Below are 27,601 nucleotides of genomic sequence, written 5' to 3' on the forward strand. Positions count from 1 at the left end.
ACAAGCCCTAAGTATTTTCTCCCATTTTTGTTCATTAGTGTAGGGTAAAAATTGTTATAGATCTTTTGGATTCTAATTACGTTTATAATATTTTATTTATATAAACATCATGAACATTTTTCACATGATATGGGAACATTTTTTTCTCATGATTGATGGAATAAGTTTCTCATAAACATGGCACGTTTTGGCTGTCAAACTAGAACAAATATTTTTTTCACGTTGCTAGAACATTTTTTTCTTGATTTGGAACATTTTGTGGTAAACAATAAACTTTTTTATGTTGTATGTGACAAAAGGTGTCCTCATGAAGGATAATCTAACAAGAAGAAATTGTATTGGAAGTAAAACATGTATTGGAAGTAAATCATGAAAAACATCCAATGCCTTTTAATTTTATTATACTAAATTTATTTAGCATGCAGTTTGTTCGTTTTTGAAATTATATCACTGATAGATTGAAAAAAGTCTACGTAACCCCCCAAACTATCTAAGGTGGAATACTTCATCCTCTAAAGTATAAAACTGGATATTCTACCCCCTAAACTTTCAAAACCGGTCAAATAACCTCCTAATGTGGTTTTAGAGGGTGGTTTTGTCTTTTTCTTTTTTATTTATTTCCGCTGAATCTTTGAAAAATCATAATAAATCATAGAAAAATCACAAAATAAAAATTTCAAATTTGTTGGACTTTTGATGAGTAGATCTACACAATGAATATATAATATGGTATACTTTAGTACAAAGTTTTGGTTGTAGATTTAAATCTATGTTTTTCTATAATTAAAAATAATAATTCATATGTGTAGTTCCAATGGTTCAATTGTGGTAAATTTTTTATGGTGGACTCATTATTGTATGCTTGAACTATGGTAAAAGTTTCGTATCCATTGGATCAAGTAAAATTTAGTTATAGATTTATTTAGCTTTATTCTTGTTAAATCTATGCTTTATCTATAACTAAGTTATATGTGATCCAATGAGTATGAAATTTTTAGCGTAGTTCAAGCATACAATAATGAGCCTGCCATAAAAATTTTACCACAATTGGACCATAGGAACTACATATATGAATTATTCTAATTAATTACAGAAAAACATAGATTTAAAGCTACAGAAAAAACTTTATACTAAAGTATATCATATTATATATTCACTATGTAGATCTACTCATCAGGAGTCTAACAAAATTGAATTTTTTATTTTATGATTTTTCTGTGATTTATTATGATTTTTCAAAGATTCAGCGGAAATAAATAAAAAACAAAAAACAAAACCACCCTCTAAAACCACTCTAGGGGGTTATTTGACCGGTTTTGAAAGTTCAGGGGGTAGAATATCCGGTTTTATAGTTTGAGGGGTGAAGTATTCCACCTTAGATAGTTTGGGGGGTTATGTAGACTTTTTCCCTGATAGATTTATATATGATTTATTTAACCCGTGGAATGTATCGGCGGTAATGTGCTAAAGTTAGTGACCAGCAATTTTATTAGGTACTATGCATGGCTATCGAGAAACAATATTATTTTTGATAGACCGCCTAGCAGCACAACCCTTGTATTGCTCTCCCACAAGCCAGTTTCCACGGTTTAGGTTGCTCCCATCGCTCGCCGCTACTACGGGAATCGCTTTTGCTTTCTTTTCCTCCGGCTACTAAGATGTTTCAGTTCGCTAGGTTATGTAGTTTTTTGCATTCTATGATGGATGCTTATATTCATAATTGGTCAATAATGTTAAACACTTTTTCATGATGTTTTTAGAAGTATTGTGAGTGATTTTTGTAATCATGGATGCCTCTTTGTAATAATGTTGGGTATCTCGTCTTTCCTAAGGCTGAAACCAGAATAAATTTCTTTTGTTAACACAAAAGAGGTCTGCCATAATCGTATCAGGGTTGCTTTAATTATGAAACACTAGTCCGCATAATAACGTACGAAGTGCAGAATATAGCTCTTCAGTTTGAATATAGTCCTATTTGTACAAACAACAGTATAAGGGCATGATTGGTTTGCGTATCAACCAAGCTTAGCTCGTATCCATGAGATAGGCGGGCCCTCAGGGTATAGGTTGAGCATATATGCTACAGTATCATGTTCGGTTCTCATATGAGAAGGCGACCATTGTACCTGCCTGCTTGCCTCAGTCCTGCAGCAAGCAACTATGATCTGTCCGAATTTAGAGGAAAATGAATACAGGCAAATGATAGTGGCATGAGTAAATAAACACCATCAATCCATCATTAATTTATAATCCATACATGAAGCCTGAAGGATGTCCAAAATCAGTTGCTTGCAGTTGCACCGTTACGAGCAAAACGAGACCTCAGCTGGCATGTGGCACACACACAGTAGCACCGAGCACCGCACCGGCATCAGCACTCAAAGGCAGGAGCAGCATCTGTACCATGCAGCATCGAGGTGAACAGTTTCTTCAACGCTTCCGCGGAGGAAGCACCACCATTCTTACGGGTGCTGCTGCCGATCAGCTCCCGAATCTCCTTCACGCGCCGCCTCATCTCGGCCCCTTTGGCGGTGTCCCCCATCACCGTCTCCAGGACCTCCGCCAGCCGCGCCCGCTCGACCGCCGGCGAGCCCTCGGCGTTCCCCCTCGCCACCTCGACGCAGGCGCCCCACTCCCGCTCCAGCATCTCGCAGTTGAAGAACTGGTCCCCTTGCAGCGGCCACCCGATGATGGGCACGCCGTGCGCCACGCTCTCCAGCACCGAGTTCCACCCGCAGTGGCTCAGGAACGCGCCGGTCGACGCGTGCGCCAGGATGCTCAGCTGCGGCGCCCACCCGCGGACCAGGAGGCCCGTGCCGTTGGCGCGCACCCTCTCCTCGAATCCTTCCGGCAGCCACTTGTCCGATCCGAACGCGAACGTTCCCGTGTCGTTGTCGTCGCCGAACCCGACGGGCGGCCGGATGGCCCAGACGAATGGCCGGCCGGTGAGCTCCAGCGCCGCGGCCAGTTCCATCATTTGCTCCGGCCGTAAGCTGTTCTGGGAGCCGAACGAGATGTACAGCACCGACAGCTTCAGCTTCTCACGGGCGTCCAGCCACCGCATGATGCTGTCGCTGTCGCCATCGCGGTGGCTGGTGTGCTGTGTCGGGAGGCGGATAAGCGGGCCGATGGGCAAGACCGGCACGCCCAAGGTTCGCCGGAGCATGCGCAGCCCGGCCGGCTCCAACTCCTCCACGGTGTTGATGAGCACGGCGTCGGTGTCGTACCCGAGCGCTATCTGCCGACGGTGAAAGGCGGACCACGGGTCCGTGCCGTCGGCGAGGAGGAGGTGCGCCGGGAGCTGCGAGCGGTGGACCGTGACCTCCGGGTGGTCCAGAAGGCAGAACGCCTCCGCCGGCTGCTCGCCTCCGGGTGCGCGGCGGTGCGGGAGGTGGTTCCAGAGCGAGTGGTACACCATGCTGCCGAACGCGCCGCAGGAGTCGAAGAACGCGTGCCCTGCGCCGCGCCGGCGCGCGGCGGCAGTCGTCCACGCCTGGAAGGGGTCAGCAACGACGACGACGACGACCGGCGCGCCCTCTTCTTCGTCAGCAGCAGCGTCGTCGGCGCAGACGTCGGCCAGGAAGGCGTCGAAGGCGGCTTGGAGCGAGGGCGACTCGGTGGACTGGAAAAGCTCGAGGAAGTGGCGGACGTGGACGGCGTCGGCGGACTCGGCCCCCGCGGGCAGGCCGTGCTCCTCCGGCACGAAGGGCAGCGCGTGGAACCTGAGGAACGGCGCCTCCACCGCCGCCGCGGAGGAGGAGGAGGAGCTTGCGCGGAGCGCGACCACGTTGCGCGGCGTGGAGACAAGCGTGATGGCCGCCGAGGGCAGCGCGGAGTGGAGGCGCGCCGCGAGGGAGAGGAACGCGGCGAAGTGGCCCTGCGCCGGGAACGGGACGAGGATGACGTGCATGCGTACGTGATCGCTGGGCATGGTGACCATCTGCGTTGGAGACTGGAGAGCAAACTATGTTGCACGTTCTCCTCTGCTTTAAGACTAAACGAACTAACACGGGAGACCCACGTTCCGCGAGGGAATAGAATAAAGATGATATCCTTACAATTACAAACCATGTGTTTGGTTGGTGTGCGCGCGCGTTTCGTATGGTTTGTAAGGCCTTTTTTAGTTCCAGAATTTTTTGTGAAATGGACATTGTAGTATTTTAGTTTCAGAATTTTTTGTAAAATGAATATTGTAGTATTTTTGTTTGTTTTTGATAAATATTGTTTAAACTAACTAGACTCAAAATATTCGTCTTATAAATTTCAAACAATTTATACAATTATTTATTTTTTTATCTATATTTAATGCTGGAGGAAAAGTTGATGCTAGGAGCATGTATGCCGAATGCAGGTGGAGCAAAAAGTTGATGCAATAGACCAGGTTATGCGTTCACCAGAATTTTCGTCTGGGACCATGCATGGTTGTCGATGAGTACTGTTTGTTTTCCGCACAACGAATGGACGAACCAGCAATTGTATTGACAGAGTTTAATTATACAGTTTGTCTCTAAATTGTAAAATAAATTTTTTAAGTCTAATTATTTTATAACTAGATAATGTTTGTCAAATAAAAATGAAAATAGTACAGTGTCGAAATCTAAAAAAAATTAAATCTAAACAAGACCCAAAGCGTGTTCGCGCGGGAAGGGGCGACCAACCATACGCTGGAATAGTCTCTGGCAGAGGGGTAGACTTCCGGGAGTCTCGTGAAGCTTCCGTCCGTAGCTCCGCCGGCGAGCACTTGCAGCCGTCGGCGTTCATCTCTCTCCATCTGTTGCTCCGCTGGCGTGCATTCCTGCTGCCGGTGGTGTCCATCTTTCTCTTCCTGTTGCTCCACCGGCGAGATCTTGTACCTGTCGGCGTCCATCTCTCTCCGTTCCTAGCTTCGCCGGCGAACACCTTGCAGCTGTTGGCATTCGTCTCTTTCTCGTTGATTTCTAGCGTGAGTTTCCGTTAATTTATCCCCAATCTATTCGGATTTCAAGCACACCTACTCCCTATCGTGATTCGGGCTGGTTAAAGGGTAAACATTGGGTTTGCTTCTCGGCCTTGGTCACGATTCTGGGCAGCAGTGTGCTGGTATCTATCTAGATATTTTGGGAACAAGATCAAATCCAACTCGAATTTGCAATCGAGAAGGATAATGGAGCAGGAACTGAATGATTTGCTCCAGCATTTGGAGATTCGTGAGGATGAAGAACAAGGCATTGTGCTGGAAGAAGACCTAGAGGATTTAAAAGCAGAGGCACGTTGGACAGCCTTGGCAAAGGTTAGTTCTTCTAAAGCCTTCAGTCATACTGCATTCTTTGCTAATATGAAGTATGCTTGGAACTTGGCAAAGGACGCTAGATTTAAGGCCATAGAGGAGAATCTTTTTGTGGTACAGTTTTCATGCCTAGGGGACTGGAGCAAGGTAATGGACGAGGGACCTTGGTTCTTTAGAGGACATGCTGTTCTCTTAGAAGAATATGATGGAATCACAAAGCCCTCCAAGGTACAATTTAATCATTTGGCAATGTGGGTTCGCATCTATGATCTACCAACAGGCTTCAGAACAAAGAATATAGGTCGTCAGTTGGGAGATAAAATTGGTAAATTTCTAAAAGTGGAGCTGGATGATGATTTTAGTGGTTGGAGAGACTATCTACGCATTAGGATTAAGATGGATATATCGAAACCACTAACAAGAATTATTTATGTATCTTTGGGGGCCGACGGAAAGCGTGAAGCATTCCGTGTTAAGTATGAGAAATTACCTAAATTCTGCGCTGTCTGTGGGTTGATTGGTCATGCTGATACTGAATGTGGTGATGGAGTGCATGACAAGAAGTCCTTTCAGTATGGAGACTGGTTAATTGCAAGCCCCGAGAGGAAAGTGAAAGTAATAGGAAGCAGATTTTTGGGTTCAGCAGATACAAAAGGATCAGATTCCAGGGAGCAATCCAAGTACTCTCTATCCAAGAGAAGCAATGAGACTAATAAGAATGCTGGTAGCAGTCAGAGAGACTCAGTGGGTGATGAAGTTGATATTCAAGTAGATGCGAGAAGCCCTTTGAATAAAGATAGTGAAAATGCTTGTGGAGAGCTTATTGATAACAACCAAGCTATGGCACTTGTTCCTGTCACTAATAAGTTGGAAATACTAGGAAATAACATTGAAGAATTTAGTGGTTGTCAATTGATGAAAGATGGTGACTCAAAAGGGCGGGTCCCAAAACGTCAAAGAATGGAAGGGTGGGAAGGCGAAGATATTGAGATGAGATCGGCGGGCTCCCTAGTGGAGTACCGCCGGGAGCAATGAAAACCTTGTGCTAGAACTGTCGTGGGATTGGCAACCCCGCGACAGTCAAGGAACTTCGCGATCTTGCGAAGGACTATGCCCCCTCGGTTATGTTCATCATGGAAACACAAATTAGCAAATACCGAGTGGAAAATTTGCGATATACTTTGAGTTTCGATAATAGCTTTGCTGTTAATAGCTCTGGAAGGAGCGGAGGACTTGGACTTTTTTGGAACAATGATGTGTTGTTATCTATCCAGAAGTACTCAAATTACCACATTGATACAATAATTTCAGAACACGGGAAGGAACCTTGGCGCATGTCCTTTATTTATGGTGAGCCAAATAGGTCTTTAAGGTTTCGTACTTGGGACATCATGAAGCAAATGAGAAGTGATACAGACTTGCCTTGGGTGTGTATGGGTGATTTCAATGAAATTCTTAGGAGAGAAGAACAGTTGGGTCCAAATGAAAGGGAGGAGTACCTCATGGAGGGCTTTCGAGGTGCAGTGGATGTGTGTCAGCTTCGTGATATTGGTTATATTGGTTTGGGCTGGACTTTTGAAAAGAAGGTGGCAGGTGGACACTATGTTCGGGTTCGTCTAGACAGGGCTCTTGCTTCAGTGAATTGGTGTGCTCGTTTTCCTCTGGCTGCAGTACAACACCTTACAACAGTTAAATCTGATCATTGCCCTATTCTCCTATCTCATGTGCCAGATGAAAGGAATGAAGGTGGAGGGTGTCAAGGGAAGCCGTTCAGATATGAGTTAATGTGGGAGACAAATGAGAGGCTATCCTCACTAATAGAGCAAATCTGGAAGAATGGGCAACACTGTAACTCTGTAAAGGATATGAAGGATAAACTTTTCCATCTTGGTGAAGAACTTAAGTCCTGGGGAGGGAAGACTTTTGGTGCTGTAAGAAAGGAGCTACGTGTTCAGAAGAAAAGATTAGAGCAATTGCGTGTTGATCCATCTAGAAATATCGTGTCTGAAGAGGAACAAAAGATAGTGAATCGCATTACTTTGCTGAATTATCAAGAAGAAATAATGTGGAGACAACGATCTCGCATTACTTGGCTTCATGAAGGAGATAGTAATACCAAATTTTTTCACCAAAGAGCAAATAGGAGAAGAATTAGAAATCGAATAGTCAAGCTTAATCGACCAGATGGGTCAGAGTGTACAAATGTGTATGAGCTGCATCAGATGGCAGTGGATTTTTATCGCAACTTATTTGAGTCTGAAGGCATATCTAATATGAATCTTGTACTTGATCACATTCCTCGTAAGGTGACTGATGACATGAATCAATTTTTATGCGCTCCTTTTAATGAGACTGAAGTAAAGAATGCTCTTTTTCAAATGTTTCCAACCAAATCGCCAGGTCCTGATGGCTTTCCTGCTCATTTCTTTCAGCGCAACTGGGATGTTTGTGGTGATGATTTAACAAGGATGGTGCTGAATGTTCTCAATGGAGATGAGTTGCCAACTGAGATAAATAGTACGTTCATTGTTCTAATCCCAAAAGTACAAAATCCAACTTCCTTGAGCCAATTTCGACCAATTAGCCTATGCAATGTGATATACAAAATTATATCAAAGGCACTGGCAAATCGACTGAAATGTGTTCTCTCGGATATCATCTCTAAAGAGCAATCAGCATTTGTCCCTGGTAGAGTTATTACTGACAATGTCCTAGTGGCATATGAATGTTTGCACTTTATGCGCACTAATCGATCCAAAAGAAATGCTCACTGTGCCTTGAAACTAGATATGACAAAAGCCTATGATAGAGTTGAGTGGAGCTACCTTGAGGCCGTGATGCTGAAATTAGGTTTTAGTCGAGTGTGGGTGGACAAAGTTATGAAGTGTGTTAAATCAGTCTCCTTCTCAATCTTATTTAATGGAGAACGACTTCAGGAATTTAAACCATCTCGAGGAATTCGACAAGGTGATCCTATTTCTCCATACTTATTTCTCCTATGTGCTGAAGGACTATCTAGTGTGCTCAAAGGAGTAGGTGAAGATGGTGGTGTCCAAGGAATTGAAATATCATGTACTGCTCCAAAGATTAACCATCTCTTGTTTGCTGATGACAGTCTTTTATTTTTCAAGGCAGCAACAAGGAATGCTCAAGCAGTTTATGAATCTCTAACCAAGTATTGTGAAGCATCTGGTCAAAAAGTGAACTTGGAAAAATCATCAATCCTGTTCAGCAAAGGTTGTAAACAAGTGATTCGAGATGAGATTAAATCTATAACCCATGTCGACAATGAGTCACTAAATGAAAAATATTTAGGATTACCAACTGAAGGCGGTAGAACAACTAATGGAATTTTCAAATATCTAAAAGATAGAGTTTGGAACAAAGTACAAGGCTGGATAGAACAAACCTTATCAGCTGGAGGAAAGGAAGTTTTAATTAAATCTGTTGCCCAAGCAATTCCCACTTATACTATGGGTTGTTTCAGGTTACCAAGGGGATTGTGTGATCACATAAATTCTTTATTACGTAAATTCTGGTGGGGAAGTGCAAATGGAAAAAGGAAAACAAATTGGGTGTCATGGGAACATATGGTTCAACCAAAATATATGGGTGGATTGGGATTTAGAGATATTGAAATTTTCAATCTTGCGCTTCTAGCAAAGCAGGCATGGCGCATTCTTACTAGGCCAGAATCACTTTGTACTCAGATCCTGAAATCAGTTTATTTTCCCTCAGGTGACCTACTTAATGCTACTCTTGGAAATAATCCGTCGAAAACCTGGAGGGCTATATATGATGGGATAGAGGTATTGAAACAAGGGTTGATCAAGTACAGAAATCTGGAACTGCAATTGGATACCGAGGAAGGGTATGTGTAGGCCTATGTGCTCTAAGGAGTCTAACCCTCCAACAAAAGTATGTGAACTGATTGATCATACCACTATGACATGGAAGTCTGAGTTAGTGAAGCGTGTTTTCTATCCAATTGACAGTGAAGCAATTCTTCAGATGCCTTTAAGCATGAGAAAACAGAAAGATTGCTGGGCTTGGCATCATGAGAAAAATGGTCTTTTTACTGTACGCTCTGCTTATAGAATGTTGATTGAGCTTAAGAAAAGTAGGGAGGATTACTTTGAAGGCCGAGCTAATTGTTCTGATTTTGCAACAAGTCAAAAAGAATGGAAAAAACTATGGAGTATGAAGTTGCCATCAAAAATTAAAGTGTTCTGTTGGCGTCTTGCTCTAAATTCAATACCAACTGCGAGTGTGCTGAAAAGCAGGAACCTAGCATCTACATCTCATTGTAAAATTTGTGGAGCTGTTGATGATACATGGGAGCATTCTTTGCTTTTCTGCACAATGTCCAAATGTGTTTGGGCTCTACTAGATGAGGATATAACAAACTTAATTTCTCATTTGCGCATCTCTAACCCAAAACATTGGATTACCTTTATGTGCTGCAATATTCCTCAAGCTGATGGGATACGTGTTCTTGTTACTTGTTGGGCAATATGGCAGGCAAGAAGGAAGGCGATTCATGAGGGAGTCTTTCAGAGCCCTTTCTCCATAATGGTTACGATCAATCGACAAATTGAAGAACTACAAATGATAAGGGGAATGGAGCTTAAGGGAGGGAACCAAAATCAGTCTAAACAAAAAACTCGGCTTTGGAAAGCACCAGATCAAGGTAAATGCAAAATAAATGTAGATGCTGCTGTAAACCGGGTTGGATCCAAAGGAGCCGTTGGAGTGGTCTGCCGTAATGATCGAGGAGAGTTCATTGCACCTAGTGCTATGATTATACCAAATATAACTGAACCTGAGACTCTTGAAGGAATGGCTTGCTTGGAGGCACTAGCTCTTGCTGAAGATTGTGGTATTCGAAAGATAATAGTGGCTTCAGATTGCCTTAACATTGTGAGGAACATTAGTGAAATGCCTCTTTGTACTTATGTGATGATCCTCAAGGATATCCAGGAAAGGGCAAAATCCTTTGATTATGTGCGTTTTGCACATGAAGGTAGGGAATGTAATAGGGAGGCTGATCGTCTAGTTAAATATGCATGTTCACTTGAAGATGGTCGTCATGTATGGCTTGGCTCTCCTCCTGTATTTCTGAATGTAAACATTTCAATTGAGTAATATAATCCCTATCTTACACTCAAAAAAAAAAAACATACGCTGGAACAGGCTGCCCTGCTGAGCGCACGCAGAGTCGCGATGGCGAGCGAGAGCGGCATTGGCTAAGGCTGTGTTTAGTACTGAAGGGAAAAATTTTGTGGTACTGTAATACTTTCATTTGTTTGTGGTAAATTATTGTCCAATTATAGACTAATTAGGTTCAAAAGACTAATTAGTTTTTATTTTTGTCTATATTTAATATTTCATGCATACGTCTAAAGATTTCATGTGATGGAAAATCTTTAAATTTTTTTAATTTTGTGTTGGAAGTAAACAAAGGCCTAAGCCAATCCTAGCGACCGAAATTTCCGGGATGGAGAGCGAGCTAGTACGAGCACATCGAACGTTGTTGTGGTTTCATGTAGTTGTGGTAAAATGTTTGGTACTAGCTCGCTCTCCCAAAATTTCGATGGGTAAAGCTAGTGCAAATAACAGCATCACCAAACATTTTAGTACCAGACATTTTAGTACTAGCTTTACCAAACATTTTAGTTACATTTTAACTGCCTCTTGGAGTTGCTCAGCTATATCATGATGTTGTTTCTGAATCGAGTTCAGGTATTCAACGCCGCACGCGAGCAAGTGGAACACGCAGCAGGCCGGTGGAACACACGCCACGCTCCCGCAACTGGGCTTGGGCCCATTCATTACGGATCCATCTTTTGTATCAGGGCCTTGTTTAGTTCCGAAAAGTTTTCGGAACTGTAGCACTTTCGTTTTTATTTGATAAACATTATTCAATTATAAAGTAACTAGGCTTAAAAGATTTATCTCGTGATTTATAGATAAACTGTGCAATTAGTTTTTATTTTCATCTATATTTAATATTCCATGTGGCGTAAGATTCGATGTGATAGGGAATCTTAAAAAGATTTTAGTTTTTGAGGTGAACTAAACAAGTCCCAGGTGGAGCGCTGCTGCGCCTGCTGGGCGGTGCTTCCTGTTCAGTGTTCACCATCCCGGCTGGAGTAGTGGTCATCATAGCGCCGCCCTCCGTGCCGTGCGCCGTTGGTGCCGCTGCACGCCCCGCAGCCGCAGGGGCAGGACTCGCCGTTGTCCTTGTCACGGCCTCCGGTGGCTGCAGCGCGGCCGACCGAGAACCCAACGCGCGTGAACCCGAAGTCAGTCACAGGTCGCCATGCACGCGCGTAACAACCACGGCCCACGCGAGCGTCGCCTTGGCGCGTTCTCGTGAAGCCTCTCATGTAGGTTCGTCGTTCATAGTAGCATAATACTACTCTCGAACACCAACGTGACTAAGAGAACCCAGCGATGCATACATCCCGTTAGATGAAGGTGATTTTTGATTTAGTGGAGGCTTTTGCACACATGATCCGGCTTTGGATTACAAAGACACGAACCTTGCAATCACGTCACCATGTCTCATCTAGTCATCAACCATATGTTGTCCAATTAATCTCACCACAAAGGCTAATCATTGCCTATGATTCAAGAACACAAAAAGCAACTTGCAACTCCCACAATGGGGTGGGCGCGTACCCTTTATCCTACTGTTCGTTTTGTTCCGTGATTCGTACAGGTCTAAAAAACAATTATACTTAGATTTTAAAACACTAGGACACAAATTTTGGAGCACTCCAGCATGAATCTTAATGCGAAATAGATGATAGGAGATAAGGGGAGGGCGCCCACCCGTTGTGGTTTGTATTTACTGCACAAACAAGGCAAGATAGATGTAACTCAGTTTGCAGATGATTGATTAAATTCAAAAGTTGAGGTTCCACAAACTGATATATAGTGAAACTATTCGGAGACAAACTAATCTAAGGAAAACTCAAACCCTAACTTGGACGACGGGTACAAAATATACAGTATTAGGGGCAGCCAAGTACCTTTGGTTGTCTATCGCCGTGTCGGGCCAACCCTCCAAATAGGGTACCATTAGCAGGAGAGAGAAAGGATGAAAAGAGGTAGAGAGAGAGAGAGAGAGCATAGGTCTGAAGGGGAGAAGAATCATGATGAGAGAGGGAGCATACCATAGGCATCATTTAAGGTGACATGCATGCGGATAGGTTTTGCCTATCGTCCACTGGAAGCACAAGCAAGTGATACAGAGCGAGGGGTGGGGGGGGGGGGCTCAAGTGGTTGAGCCGCTTAGCAGCATGTATGGGTGGTGAAAATGATTTTGATACAAACTAGTGGTGAAAATGATTTTCACCGCTCAAAACCTCCCTAAATGTCATTGTCAGTTTTTCATACAAATAGGTGGTGAAAATCTCTCACTTTAATATGAACTGGCAATCAAAATACTATTGGCAAAACCCATTTTCCTAACAATGATGTTTTATTTAATATGATACATATTCTACCATTAGTAATTGTAATATAGTAAAGTTGAACAAAAAGCTGTCGAATTGGCCTATTTCTTGGGTGTACCAATTGAAGTATTTTGAGTACCAATTGCAAATTTTTGTAATTGTAAGGGGATTTTCGAGTGTTTATCTAAAGGAAGAAACACATGAGGATAAGAGAAAATTGCTTCGAATTTGTTTTGTCCAAGTGAGATATATGACATACTATTTTTTCATTTTTATATGAAAGGTCTTTTTTATTTCTCTATTCCACTCCATTTAGATCTAAGAAAGAACTCAATACAATGAAATTCCACATCGCGTGCCTTCGTGGAGGCATCACTACGATTTGGGCAGCTCTTGAGGGGACATATGAGGCCTAAGCCTAAGTGGTAGCGTGAGCGACGACTGCAGCCACACGTGCTAAGCAGGACACCAGCCAGAGGCGCGAGATGTGGCTACCGCGGCGGCGAGTGATGCCTCACGGGCAGCCCGAGCCCGCTAGAGAGTCGACGCCATTGTTGCCATGGTTGACGACCGGCGAGAGATAGGGCAAGAGCGAGTATGTTCTCTGTTGGGGTAAAGTTTTTCCTATCAACATATGCTCCCACTCTCTCATCTATTGGATTCGTATTGAGAAATGTACAAACACACATCTTAATGCGAAACTACATTGAGATATGTGTTTGCACACTTCTCAATGCGAATCCAATAGGTGAGAGAGTGAGAGCATATGCCCTTAATGGTAGAAAAACCGTGTTCTGAGTTTGTTCTCTGTTGGTGTATGTTCCTCCCTGGGTTGCCGCAAATCTCTCTGTCGTCCATACCCGAGCCCCTACCCTGCCCACCCGGCCAAAACGCCTAGCCTACGCCTCGCACCATCATCGGCAGTGGCCCATCGAAGCCAAACACACTCTCTCGAGCGATGGCGACGCCAAGTCGAGTCACCGCTGCCTCTCCTGCTCTCTCTCTCTCTCTCACGCGCGCGCTTGACCAGTTGACCGTGTCGCCCCTAGTCTGCCCCATCGAGGAAGGATCTAAACCACACGCCACCTTCTATATGATGATCAGGAGGCTTGCCATGTTGGAGTTTTAGGTCTTTAACATTTGGGACTGCAGCAATTTTATTATTATAATACTGATATATATTGAGACATAAAAATCCGATCACTGAAAATTCTTCTGTTTCTAAGCACGTGTGATTACTTAAGGTTGTGTATGTATGGAACTTCTTTGATGGTGATTGTAGTGCAACATCAGTTCCTACATCATACGTAGGTTTTGCATCTCCATGATAGCAGGTTCATGTTTTTTCCACATCTGTTTTCGGTATATAAAGAAATTGAGCATATGTGAAAGGATAACAGGCAAATACGCATGTGGCTATACATATACGAGGAATTGAGGAGCAGTCCTTTTTGTTTTAGGAATTAATTCTGCAATGAACTAACTCTCTTGGCTAAATCATAGGATTGCCTGGATTGGTCAGGTCAGCTAATAATAGGGCCAATGGTAAGGGCGCAAGGCCCTCCTATTTCATTATAAATATCACGCTTTGAAAATATACCATTATTATTCGTTGTATTAGAAAGGTGCCATTACAATTTCACAAGTCTTTGAAATATACCATTACTTACCCCTTGATTCATTTGTCTGAAACTTTAGACTAAATTGCCCTCTTCACGAGCTAGACACCGCCTAAGCATGGCCAGAGGCATGCATCGCCGCAGCTTGTTCATGTGCACCAGCCTCACAGAACCTTGCTCGCCAACCCACCACTGCGCCCGTGCCGGCACACCAGCCCCATGCCTCTCAGGGCTCACCAATTCACCACGTATCTGCGGCATGCTGGCACATCCGCCTGCCCTTAGACGACATGCTCCAACTTATCGTACAACACAGAGCCTCTAGAGAAAGAAGCAGCCATATCCATGGCTGTGCTGGTCGCAGGGCAGAAGCACGAGCTTGTGGGCACATCATGGTGCGCTTTCGGCTTCATCGAGCACTCTCCTATGGCCACGTCATGGAAGACGTCGGCGAGCCGGTCCTTGGCCACCACCAAAGGGAGCTGGAACGAGTGGAGCAAGGAGTCCTAAGCATGTTTAGGCAGGCCAAGCTTCCATAAATTTGCAGCGACTATGACGACATTGATAGGTACTGTGTTTGGGCTAGGCTCAGGTACCCATACAACTATAGTGTGGTCAGTTTGTAGAAAATGGAAGAGGGAGAAGAGGGCAGTTTGGTCCAAAAGTTTAGATAAATGAATTGAAAGGGTATGTATTGGTATATTTCAGAGATTTACGAAATTGTAATGACATACTTCCAATATCATGAATAGTAATGGTATTTCTCCTAACTAGTAGAATTGTAATGACACCATTCCAATTAATAGGGCTAATGTGAACCTCAGAGATATGATAGCTGCCAGATCTGGTGGGCGCAGCCAATGTGTATTCAGGACTGTCGCAAGGTTTGCCAACGATTTGGCGTGCAATGTTGCCAAAGCAAAAGAGTTCGCTTCAGCAGTGCCATCAGTTCCAGTGAAAGTTAATTTGTACCTATCAGTTTTTAGAGTTATATATAGGGCCAAGCCCCTGCCTTAATCTAGACAACCAAGTTGACAGCATCCAGGTGGAACACACCCACCTATCATATCCAACACACAAATTCGGCAGATAAGTTTACTGATTTGTCATGAGAGAAAAACATTATTGAATGGATGGTAGATTTGACAGATAAGTTCAAGCGAACAGGGCCTAAGAACCACCCAGAGAACCCAGCACAAAACAAACTCCAACTCCCTCACATATCCCAGGAAACACCAAGCGCAGCTAAATTCAGCCATTTCCCAGATTCAACCGCCTCCTCAACAGACGAACTCCTGGAGAGCAACTCTTCTGCTTCAGCCTGCAAAGTCTTGTCCTTCCAATTCATAGCATTCAAGAATAGAAATCTTCTCCATTCAGCAGCATGTCAACCTTGCTGGGCTGACTGCTATCCTTCTTCAAGGCAGCAAGCTTGGAGCTGAAATCCTGGCAGGCAGAGCACCGACCACCCTTGGATCGTGATCAGAATCTTCAGAATTACAGACTTTGCATCTTTCCAAGTGTTCCCCTGAAAACATAAACCATTCCTTAATTTCCAAAGCCCCCACAGGGCTGCAGCAGAGAAAATATTAGCTACCACAAACTTTTTATCACTATAAGCCACATCTGTCCAACAGCTAAGAAATTTACACCACAAGCCCTATTAAAAAACAGCTAAGATTGCTTCCCAGAGCTGTTTTGCAACTACACATTCAAAAACAGATGATTGATTGATTCAGCCTCTGAACAAAAAAGACGCGAAGGATCATCTACTTTTCTTCTCTCTGGTTAAAAGCTTATTTTTGGAAAGCAGCCATAAAAAGAAATGAACTCTTGGGGAACTTCTATTTTCCAAAGGGCTGGTATATAGATTGGAATAATGCCTCTAAATTTGTACCTACAGTTAGCTAAGTATGAAGAGCAATTGCTTTAAGTAAGGTGTAAGGTATGTGTTAAGTCAATGAACATAAATTCGTAATTCTGATGAGCCAAGCATCTTACTTGAATCGGGTCAGCCTGTTCGCTTGAGCTTATCTGTCAAACCTACCAGCCATTTAGCAATGTTTTTCTGTCATAACAAATCAGCGAACCGTATTTTCAACCATGGCTTTTCAGCCAAGCGAACATGCAAGTCTTTGCAACAATATACATGTGTCTGGGATGCATCATGCATGAGTGACTGCACTTGATGCAGGCTGGGGTACCACCAAACATTATCCTCTCGTAAACGAGCTATTGTGATAGTGCATTGGTATCCAGTGTTAGAAATTATTAAGGAGTTTAGCCACAAGATCTCTAGTGGATTACTCCTATATTACTAACCGTAGCTGCCATTGGTAGTTGATCTTGTTGGGTTCAGCAGAGGTCGCTTAGGCTTGATGTGACGCCGGCCTCAGGAAGATCCAGTGCCTGTCTTAGGATCAGAGTTAGTGGGAAAATTAACTTCTGAGCTCCCACTTAGTGTTGGCAAGGCAGGCCTACATACATGAGTAATGAATATGCAGCTGTTTTCAATACCGCAACTTCCAAAAACTCATTGCCAATAAAATTATAATGCTTGTGAAGCACAGACATAAGGGCACAATCAGGTTCCCCAGCACTATTATGTTAAAGGATCGGCATGAGTCATATTTGGTAGCTATGCCATTTTCTCAACGATTCTGGCAATAGAACCAGGAGATCATTCTCCATAATGCTCCCTTTCTTAATATGAAACTTATGCACTTAGCATATTAATTGATCCACCTAACTAAAAGCTAGTTGACTAATTTTTAGCCCATAAGGACCCAAACAGGTGAGTTAATGAGTGAACTAACCTTTAGCTAAGCCTCTAACTAGTTGTTAGTCTACTAGTTGGCAAAACCCAGCTAATTGGGTCTAATAGGGGCAACCAAATCTCGAAAAGGTAAAAAATACCCTCCCGCGTGGGGAAAGCAATAGGTAGGCAACAAAGGTATTTGCGTGGAAATAGTATTACCCATTAGTCCTAGGATGCAAACAACACAGGACTAATTTTTAGCCAACTAACAACTAGTTCTAGTCCTAATCCGAACTAACAGATAGCTCTAATCCATCCAAACAGAGCCTAATTAAGTTATGTTGATTTTCTATACCAGCCTTTATGAAGTGCTTCAGATCGTCCGGGTATAGGAGAGATTTAGAGATATACCCATAACTAGAGTCAAAAGTTATTAAGGTAGCAGAAGAACTAGAAGTCTACCAATGTCACAAAAAAGAACTAGGAGTACATGTAGTATCGAGGCTTATGATTTCTAAAAGTTTCAAGCTCTTTGAGGCTCCTCTCTCAACTATTTGACATAATTTTCCTTGATACAAGATAGGAATAAGAGAGGTCTAAATTTAATACAAGAAGACACTCCATTTCCCCCCTTCAAAATGTCTTATATAATCAATAATGCCATATTTTCGATCACAGTCTCATTAGTTACACTTCTCTTATATTTATTGTTAGAATAACACATAATCATCATAGAAGAATCCTTCATAGGCAGTATGTAAATACCTATTCCCCAAACATACAAACATATAATAAACTAATAAAGAAACTCAATTAACGTTCCTTTGTGCAGGGACATAAATTACATTATTTGACAAAACATAGCAATGGGAGAGTGTAGCGGCCTCATTTTCAAACTTAAGAATTCAGCACTCTAATCCTGTGCTCCCCCATTGCTAACCTCTAGATAGCAAGGATACCCTTTAACAAATTACTCCATAGCACCTGAATTAATCATCCAAGTATCAACATAAAACAATTAAAATTACATCATACTCATAATTACCCTTTTTATCGAGCCAATCCTTAAAGTCATCATTGTCCTTCTGCACATGCACATCTTCTCAGGAACAGCCCAGTACCTGCAAAAAGCACACAAATGTAGACCAACAAGTTGTTTCAAAGTTCATGCAACGACGCCCAACTGAGGCACAAAAATCTTGCGCACTTCTGACGTCCTCCATTGGTGCAAGAATGCTTTGAGTACAGTGTAAACCTGTGGCAGTGTAGACCACGATCCTTTGCAATCACAGTAAACGTCTTTATTTCTGAGAGGGACCTGCAGTACTATTCCAGCTCCAAAACTACAATTCATTGTCTTCTATGTAGCAAGGAAGCTTGAGAAGTGAAAAGCCTACATAAAAGGGGGCCAATTCAAAAGAATGTCCTATTTTATCATAAAAGTGTTTACAGGAAAGATTGCACAAATATTAAAAGGCTGATCTGCACTCAGTGTCATGCTAATAGCCTTGCCTTATGGAGATAGATTGATGATCGAGGTATTTTTCAAGTAATACAGCTTTCCACCAACCAGGACTACAGCTCATGCCTTCAAAATCCTATGACTATTATATTCTACCTGAATCTGAGTTTTCAAGCTACCTCCCTATATCACCACAATTGAAGGCAGCATATTATGAATAGTGAACATTGAGCTTTGTAGGCTTGCAAGATTTGACCAAACCTTCACTACTGAAAGATCTATTATGCCAGCATGTCCAAAGAGCTCATTTAGAATCTAAGGTAGTTGCAGGATCGTCAACAGTGGAATGTTCGTTGCTGATTTTCTCAGAAGCAACTCCCTCACGGTTCTTGAATAAAGCAACATGCTTCTTGTAATCTTCAAGCTCCTTCTCTAGCTTCTCAATAAACTGGCTGGTATGCTCAAGGGATTGTAGATATCTATATTTCTCTAAGGCCTATGGTGGACCAAAAAAAAATCATCATTACATAAAGGCCTAAATAAAACTGAGTAAATCAGACTGATGTTGATGTATATATATAAAAGAAACATCAGGTATATCTGGACATCAAGCTGCAGAGTTTACTGTAGCACAAAAACTAGCTTTAGTTACCTTCTGCTTTGAAAGAGTATCTGGAGGTGACATCACCTGTGGTTGCACATAGTTCTTCCCCCGATAAAACATAATTGTATTATTGGGTTTAATATCAATGATTGTGCCTTTGCTGAGCCTTGTTAATTCCTCAGCATACTCGTAAACTTGTCCAGGTCGACAAGGCTTGCAAACCACCTTCACAGTCTCATGATTCTTCCAATGGAGGTGCATGTTGAGAACCACACCACCAAAAACCCCTCTCCTCCCAACAGGAACATAATTCTTCTTCTTCTCCCCAGTTCGCTTGAGATAAAACTTCTCCTCCTCAGTAAGAATCTCAGGGTCATGAACTGGCTCCGGTGTCCTCGGGACATCATACTTCCTCAGCTTCTCAATCAACCATTCCTCCTTCCTCTTAGCCTAAATATCCACGAAACAACTTGTCAATACAACTATTAATCCTAGTAAATCAACAAATCCATTGGCAAGCTAGCACAAACAATGCACCGTAATTTAGTTGAAATCCAGACCTTTTCAAGCTTGTATCTGATCCTAACTTCGGGGTTGGGGGACTTCATCTTCTTCTTGGCCTTGAGGCGGTACCACTTAAGCTGGTTGACCTTGGCCTTCCTGGACATCTTCTTCTTTGGAGGCGACTGCTGCCTCCCCTTCTGTTTGGCGACGCCCGTGTCGCCGACCCCGAACCTCGCAAACTTGCCGTCCGTATCGAGTGTGATCCCCGTGCTCCCGCACCTCACGGGCTGCTGAAACCACGGCCTCCACCTCCGCCTGTGTTCCTCTGGCCCAAACCATCCCCACAAACACTCGAACGACGCTGCAGGAGATGAGGAAGAGGAGCCGCACATTCGATGCCATGAATCACTGAAAAATAAAACAGCCGATTCGGCGGAGATTAGACCAAGCATGAAAACGGCGGTTGAGCTGGCGGGGCGAGGGGACTAACCGAATGGAGACCAGAGACGTGGCAGAGCGGACAGGTCGCCGCCGTAGGATCCATGGCACGAGGGCCGCCATGGCGCCGACGGGCACTAGAGAGGCCACCCAACGGCCAAGGAGGATGGGCCCCGCTGGCCGCCTGGGGCCTCGGCAGTGGCGGTGGCGGCCTGGCCAGCTGTCAGCCTGGGGCTTCAGTCGCCCCCCGCTGCAGCCTGCAGCCGGCGCTCCGGCCTTCGCTGCTCAGGCTGCAGCCGGGTCTCCGGCCTCCGGCGACTCGGACAGTCGGCCTATCGAAGGCAGTGGGCGGCGCCGGCGCTTCGTGACTTCGGGCGGACCGCGCGGACGGGAGCTGTATCGGAGGCCCTAGTCTTCGTAATGGGCTTCACTTATGGCCTTATGGGCCTAAAAACTATATGAGCTATAGAGTGTTAGTGGGCCAACTAGTAGGACGTCAGGCCAGGTTCGCCTTTCAGAGAAGGCGAGGAGCAGAGGCAGAGAAAGGCACTGCACAGGCCGCAGGGGACGCCGGCAGGCCGGCAGACAAGGGGACGGCCAGACGCGCGGGGCAGATCGGCACCGGCGCTCAGAAGGCGAACCTGGCGGCGGCGGCGGCATCGGCTTCTTGGCAGGGGTAGCGTGGTCCATGTTGCCGGCGATTCGGCGTGGACGTCGACCACTGAGCGCGTGAGCGCAGCTGCGCAGGCGAGCCGCCGCCACGTGATGACTGACGACAGGAAGCAGGGAATGGAGAAAATACCTAGGGTAAACAATATATCTAGAAAAATCAAAAGTCTTATAATTTTAGAATGGAGAAAATATTTTTTATGTTTTATAAGTAGTACTTTTTTAATACAATATTGATCAAACTTCAAATCATTTGGCTCGTCAGAAACTCAAAAAACCATTTTGTTATGATAGATATAATAGTTTTTAGTGTGTATACGGATAGTATATAACTATTTACCATTTGAAATGGTGAACGTGATTGGTTCGCGGCTTTCTGGAGGCAGCGCCGCTGTTAGTGTGAGGCAGCAATCTTTTACCTTATTTGTTTGAGATTATTTATCTAATTTACCAATTATTTAGTAGTGTTTTTTTATTATAACAAATTAGTAAATAATATTTTTAACTATACCTTATGTGCAAAACGAACGTGCTAATTCTCCACCAGACGCCAACGTCTGACAAGCTTCCAAGCTGCCCCGAGTTGGTCCGATGGCGACGTGTACGGTAATGGGACGCTGAACCGCGCGATTGAGCCTCAGCCGTCGGTTTTCCCGACCAATGAGAGGTGAGAGCCTATGTCATCACACCTAGGGCCCGCCCTGGCTGACCGATGCGAGGTTGGTTTTACATTCGCTTTTAGCGATAGTAAAGTTGGTGAAAAATTTTGGCTTTGGCTTCTATAGCATCTTCGTTTATATTGGTAATTATTGTGCAATCATAGATTAATTAGGTTTAAAAGAATTCGTTTCGTAAATTACAGATAAACTATATAATTAGTTACTTTCTTATCTATATATATATATATATATATATGTCTAAAGATTTATGTGACACGAATTTTAATAATTTTTAGAACTAAACAAGGCCGTAGTATGTAGTACGTAGTACCTGCTGAAACTGATAGCCTACCGCGCCTATCTGTTACGTCTCCGTGATCGGCTATCAAAGAGACAAAGACAACCAATACCCCCTTTTCTTTTTTAAAAAAAAACGCAGCCGATATCCTACGATTTAATCCTCCGTATGTACTATCGTGGTACTCCTCCATAGTTTATGGTAACTAATTTGAGTTCATGTTAATCAAACTAGTTTGAGTTTTTGACCAGATTATTAATAATTAATATTATTACTTTTACATATAATAAAGTTTTCTATAAAAAATATAATTTATAATAAATTCAATAGTACTTATTTTGTATCATAAATGCTAGTAATTTTATATAATTTTAGTTAAAATTTAAACTATTTAATTTCTTAGAAAACGAGTTTTTTTTTATGTCCGGAGGGAATGGTAAACACCAAAAACTCTCGAGCGAAGGCAACGAGGGTTTTCATGGCCGCACACCTCGTTGTGCAGAGGAGCTCGGTTCGTAAGCCTTGAAGCATCCCTTGTTGCATGTGTTGCAAATGTGTAGGTCAAAGTGTGAAACTTCACCCATCCGACGTGATCCACACGATTAAAAGCGTACTCTTTCTTTTGTGCTGAAAAAAAAGTGTACTCTCTCTCAAAAGTGAGGGGATATGCATCCAGCGCAGGTGATTAATTAACGCGCGTTGCCTAGTCAGCAACACCTGTGCCAAAAGAACCAAATCTCCGTTGCCAAACTAGTGGCCTGCGCTTGCGCTGACGTGTCGTCCCCGCCCACTCCCTCGAAGCCTCTGCCGGCGGGCCCAGCCGCGGCCTTACCCGCCGTCGGCCTGCTGACTCGGATCCTAGTCCCGGCGGTAGCGCGAACGGTCACCGACGCGTCTCCACACTGGGCGGGCAGGCTGCTCCCCAAATCGCCTGCCTTCTCGTTGCAAACCCCGCGTCCGGCGTATTGTATAGCTGTATCCTCTGCAGTCTGCAGATATCTCCCCCCACTCGAGCTTCCCCTATATAGCTGTCGCTGAGCTTTGAGCTGCTGCATTCTCGGTTCCCCGCAAATCCACTTCTGTTCCAACAACGTCGAGAGATCCCATTCTTGCACCAGTTCGTTAGGTTCGTTTAGATCACATTCCCAGGTTCGTTGTAGCCTGTACACCCGTGTTGCCTCAATTTAATTCGGGGAAGGAGGCAAATTCGGAGGCATCAGCAGAAGCCAGAAGGGAGATCCATGGCGTTGTTGTACGCGGATCTCGACGCGCTCCGGGCGTCAGCGGCCGACGTGCGGATCGTCACGTCCGACGGCCAGACCATCGCCGCGCACTCCTACGTTCTTGTAAGGCACTTCATCTTCTTCCCCCTCCTTCCGCCTCGGTTAGTTCAGGTCGACTCGATCGCCGTGCGTGGTTGCTGATCCTGATCGTGGTCGTTTATTTGTGGTTTGGATTTGGAAATCCAGGCGTCGGCGTCGCCGGTGCTGGAGAGGATGATCGACAGGGCGCGCTGCCGCGGGTGGGGCGCCGCCGCCGACTGCACCATCGCCGTCCTCGGCGTCCCCTCCGACGCCGTCCTCGCCTTCCTCCACCTCCTCTACTCCTCCGACGCCGCCGCCCTCGCCCGCAGCCGAAGGTTGGTGGCGCCCGGAGCGGAGGATCTGGTGGCCGCGCACGGCCCGCAGCTGCTGGCGCTGGCGCACGCGTACCGCGTCGGGTGGCTGAAGCGCGCCGCCGAGGCGGCCGTGTCGGCGCGGTGGCTCACCGCGGACCGCGCCGTGGACATGCTCAAGCTGGCGAGGCTCTGCGACGCGCCGCGCCTGTACGCGCGGTGCGCGCGCCTGGCCGCCAAGGACTTCGCCGCCGTCGAGGCGTCCGACGGCTGGCGCTTCGCGCGGCGCCACGACCCGGCGCTGGAGCTGGAGCTCCTCCAGCTGCTGGAGGACGCGGACACCCGGCGCGCGCGGTGGGCGCGGGCGCGGGCGTCGCAGGAGGCCTACCGGCAGCTCGGCCACGCCATGGGCTCCCTCGACCGCATCTTCGCCGCCGCCGGCGGCGGCACCGACGACGACGCGTCGTCCGCAGGCACGTGCCAGGACGGCGACGACGCCACGTGCCAGGGCTTGCGGCTGCTGATGCGGCACTTCGCGACGTGCGCGCGCAAGGTGGCGCCGGGCGGCTGCGCGCGGTGCAAGCGCATGCTGCAGCTCTTCCGCCTCCACGCCTCCGTCTGCGACCGGCCGGAGCAGGACCAGCCGTGCCGCGTGCCGCTCTGCAGGTGAGACGAATCAGAATCGCACGGAGTAAACGACATTTTTTTTTCTTCACGCAGTAGCATAGTAAAAATGGTGAATTGATCTCTCTCCGACTGGCGACAGCACGATCGGGGAAATATCTGTGCTCCAGATTTTTTTCACTCACGGCTCCACGAGCGTCCAAACAAAATAGTCCGGCGATCGTACGACGCCATTGATCGCCAGCCAAGAATCTGGTTGGCGAGATGCCCTCTCGGCGAATAGGAATCGCTCGCTCGTACTGGGCTAGCTTCCAATCATTCCCGTGACAATGACACGAACGGCCGGCATGGCACTGCCTCTGAAAATCACCACAAAAAAAAATCTGATCGACACATCAATATACTTGCTGTCTAGCAGGAGTAGGAGTACATGCATTCTGATTTGGTTTTCGTCACTCAGATTCTGACTTGTTTTTAAAATTCTGCGCAGCCATTTCACGGCGAAAATGCAGACTGAGAAGGCGGACAAGACATGGCGGCTCCTGGTGAAGAAGGTGACGAGGGCTAGAGCGATGGCCGGCTTGGCCAACAGGCAGGTGCCGGAGGTCGTGGCCATGTCATGGGCGAAGTACAGCACCAGCAGCAAATGGGCGCGAAACTGAGATGAACAGACACGCCTGTGGGATGTGCATGGTTTTGCTGTAGTCTGTAATCCTTCTGCAATTTTTTTTCGCTGTTGGACTGCGGCAAAATTCAATCTCGCATCGATGGAGTCTGTCTGAGATAAAATAGGCGGAGTCGATCTATACCGGATAGATTTAGTGTTTATTTTTAGAGAGATATAAAGAGAATATATATATAGTGCTATGTATAATATGTTCGTTTAATAAATTGTAGCAGTACAAATTCCATCTTTCTTTTAGCAAATTCCATCATTTTGGTAATGGTAATCGTTTTCTCTTTCTGAAAAGGAGGCCCACTTTGCTCATTGCCGACTGCCGCCCTTGCGAGGGTAGAAGGGTGTTCCAAGGCCCAAGGAAATGGGGATGGGTGGGTTAGACTCGAGAGAGGACTGCTGTGCGGTAAGAGGGCCAAAGGCCTAATATGATGCGAACAGGCTCTTTAATAGGGCCTGCTAAGACGAACTCCTTTCTACGTTCACTATCAAAACAAATCCTTTTGATACTTAATAATTTTTGCGATCCTTCGATTTTCACCTATCATTATTAAGCTGGATCTTTACAATCCCTAAACATTTAAAACCGTTTTTTTTCACGCTAGGCTGTTTTGGAAGGCAATTTTATCTACCGCTCAAGTGTAAAATAGATTATATTTTATTCAAAAAGTTATCCTAATATTTTGTTTCTAAAAAATTAGAAATAAAAACCCTAAAATCTTGTTTAATCCTATAAAGAATCATAAAAAAAGATTAGCTAAAAAATGAAAGCAGTTTCAATTTTCCTAAATCATGCTCTATCTTATTATTCCTAAATTGGACTTATTTGAATCATCAATAAACTCCTTTTAGTGTGTTTACTTGTTCTGGGTATCTATTGCAACCTGACTAGGTAGAAGGCCACACTACTCTCGATGGTAGACTAGTTACGATCGACACAGAGAGCATGTACTAGCAAAACTAAAACTAGTCCACAGAAGACCCAATTTATCCCAATTTAGACACAATAATATAGAGCATGATTTTAGCAAAAATATGTAATCAGTTTTTTTTCTAAGCTAAAACAAATTTTCTAAGATTAAAGAAGATTATGTGATTTTAGTTGCTTATTAAAATGCTAAGAAAAAAATAAAAAAACATTTGTTTGTTTTACCTCCCGAAAATATCAAAGAAATCCCCCCTTGCCAAAATCGTTCAAGGTGAAATAATAAGGCCCTATTTGGTTCCACGAACTAATATTTAGTCACTATCACATCGAATGTTTAGGCACATGCATGAAGTACTAAATATAAACTATTTGTGAAACTAAAAATACAAATTGAGACTAACTTCCGAGACAATTTTTTTAAACCTAATTAGTCTATAATTAATGATAGAATAATCCCTAATTGCTACAATAAAAATATGCTAATGACAAATTAATTAGGCTTAATAAATTTATCTGTAGTTTGTTTTTTATTAGGATCCAAAAATCCCATGGACCACCCCATATGACATCCGATATGTCACTTATTAAACTTAGTCTATCCAACCAAACTTAGGGTAAAAAGAAAATTTTCCTTCTCTGCTAAGGCCTCCTTTAGGAATGGAAGGAAAACCTTGGTCTCCTATATTTTTCTTGAGGAAATAAACTGATTTTTGTAAAGTTTTTATACAATTTTTATGTTCCAACTTCCAAGAGACCTTGGCCTAACAATCCGGGTAGATAGGACGTGTTTGGTTACCCGCATGTGGTTGAATCAGACCAGTGAGATGCAAAGATCATATGTTTAGTTGTCCGCACGACATCTTGGGCTAGGCTCTGCTCATGCAAAAGTGCCCCATAGCCAGGCTCCAGGCGTGCGAGCAAATCGGCGTCTCCACCGACGCCGAGCCAGGCTCAGCGCATGGCAGTGGAAAAAAACACAAAGCACAAACGCAAAATCGGGCAACCAAACAGCTGCGCTTCCTAGCCAGCATGCAAATATAAGAGCATCTCCAACCATTATGCATTTGAAGTTATGCATTTTAGGCAAATTGCAAACCCCCAAATGAAAATGGCAAGGTTAAAATCGGTTGATCTCCAACCGTTATGCAAAATGCCAAGTCCATCATCTTTTTTTTCCGGACATTTTGTTTCGCGGCACTCCTTCCCGCGCGGCCAATCGATCCCGCGCCAAACAGCCCGCCGTCGTCTCCCCTTCACCAATTTCCGCGCCAAACAGCCGCGCAGTACCGATCGTGAGCTGCGCAGTTCGTCGTTCCCGTTCGCAGTACCGATCGCATTACCGATCTTCCGTTCCGTTAGTTCCCGTTCACCGTACCAGTTCGTCGTCTGTTGGCCATCAGTTCGTCGTCGTACAGGTTCGCCCCTTGGCTCCAGTACCGATCTCCATCATGTCCTGTTCCCCATCAGTTTCCGGTCGCCGCCATCAATTCGTCGTCAAGGCAGGTCGCCGCCATCAGTCAAGCCGTTGCAGCTCGCGAGCAGCAGAATTTCGTGAAGCCAACATGGGATCGAGGGTACCGGAGAATGGATCTAGCCGTATTGCACAGCGCATCGCCAAGCTGGCGAAGGAGGACGCGCAATGCTTCTCCTATCGCGCGAAGTGGTGGCGGCGCGAAGGGAAATCACGCGAAGGGAAGAAAAAAGCCCGCGAGGTGGAACCGAGAATCCCGTGATCTCTATTTGCATAGCCGGACTCCTTTGGCATATATGCCAAGTTTCCCCCTCCAAATGCATAGCTATGTAAAATGCAAAGTCCAAATGCATAACAATTGGAGGGTTTTTTTTTGGAGTTTTATGCATTTTGGTAAATGCCAAGTCTATTTGGAGTTGCTCTAAGCGAACCAATCATCGTGACTTTGCATGTAGCCAGCCTGTCCAGTTCGGGCCTGGCTCTCATCTGCGGGACAGGCTGCCCAGTGCCCACATACACAAACCAAGGCCTTAGTTCCGGAATTTTT

The 27,601-nt window shown here is 44.8% G+C and overlaps 3 protein-coding genes across 8 annotated transcripts; 1 reads left to right on the forward strand and 2 right to left on the reverse strand.

Moving 5' to 3' along the window:
- Positions 2,216–4,061, reverse strand: LOC8058739 (UDP-glycosyltransferase 92A1). The gene has a single exon (XM_002448020.2). It carries the CDS (start codon positions 3,938–3,940, stop codon positions 2,372–2,374), a length of 1,569 nt encoding a protein of 522 aa, XP_002448065.2. The 5' UTR covers positions 3,941–4,061; the 3' UTR covers positions 2,216–2,371.
- Positions 15,380–20,508, reverse strand: LOC8073672 (uncharacterized CRM domain-containing protein At3g25440, chloroplastic). Of its 6 annotated transcripts, none has more exons than XR_002454351.1 (9): positions 20,167–20,508; positions 19,733–20,084; positions 19,221–19,622; positions 18,830–19,064; positions 18,362–18,499; positions 18,152–18,227; positions 16,671–16,757; positions 16,350–16,416; positions 15,380–15,876 (listed from the first exon to the last, which is right to left on the reverse strand). XR_002454351.1 is itself a non-coding variant. In XM_002448021.2 (4 exons), the coding sequence occupies exons 1-4, from the start codon at positions 20,235–20,237 to the stop codon at positions 18,873–18,875; spliced, it is 1,017 nt and encodes a 338-aa protein (XP_002448066.1). In that variant the 5' UTR covers positions 20,238–20,508; the 3' UTR covers positions 18,505–18,872. The 6 variants fall into 6 exon arrangements, 1 of the variants encoding a protein (XP_002448066.1); XR_002454349.1 differs by having other exon boundaries at positions 16,671–16,825; XR_002454350.1 differs by lacking the exon at positions 16,350–16,416.
- On the forward strand, positions 22,618–24,901 carry LOC110436100 (BTB/POZ and TAZ domain-containing protein 2-like). Its single transcript, XM_021462278.1, has 3 exons — positions 22,618–23,086; positions 23,210–24,021; positions 24,470–24,901. Exons 1-3 carry the CDS (start codon positions 22,982–22,984, stop codon positions 24,639–24,641), a joined length of 1,089 nt encoding a protein of 362 aa, XP_021317953.1. The 5' UTR covers positions 22,618–22,981; the 3' UTR covers positions 24,642–24,901.

Source organism: Sorghum bicolor, chromosome 6 (assembly GCF_000003195.3).
Source record: "Sorghum bicolor cultivar BTx623 chromosome 6, Sorghum_bicolor_NCBIv3, whole genome shotgun sequence".
In the NCBI taxonomy this organism is placed as follows: domain Eukaryota; kingdom Viridiplantae; phylum Streptophyta; class Magnoliopsida; order Poales; family Poaceae; genus Sorghum; species Sorghum bicolor.

Coding starts and splice junctions, on each gene's coding strand:
- LOC8058739 (XM_002448020.2), bottom strand. CDS start 3,940: ATGGTCACCATGCCCAGCGATCACGTACGCATGCACGTCATCCTCGTC.
- LOC8073672 (XM_002448021.2), bottom strand. CDS start 20,237: ATGGCGGCCCTCGTGCCATGGATCCTACGGCGGCGACCTGTCCGCTCT. Junction 19,623..19,732: donor TCAGATACAAGCTTGAAAAG/GTCTGGATTTCA, acceptor GTGGATATTTAG/GCTAAGAGGAAGGAGGAATG. Junction 19,065..19,220: donor ATACTCTTTCAAAGCAGAAG/GTAACTAAAGCT, acceptor GGTCCACCATAG/GCCTTAGAGAAATATAGATA.
- LOC110436100 (XM_021462278.1), top strand. CDS start 22,982: ATGGCGTTGTTGTACGCGGATCTCGACGCGCTCCGGGCGTCAGCGGCC. Junction 23,087..23,209: donor CCGCGCACTCCTACGTTCTT/GTAAGGCACTTC, acceptor TTGGAAATCCAG/GCGTCGGCGTCGCCGGTGCT. Junction 24,022..24,469: donor TGCCGCGTGCCGCTCTGCAG/GTGAGACGAATC, acceptor AATTCTGCGCAG/CCATTTCACGGCGAAAATGC.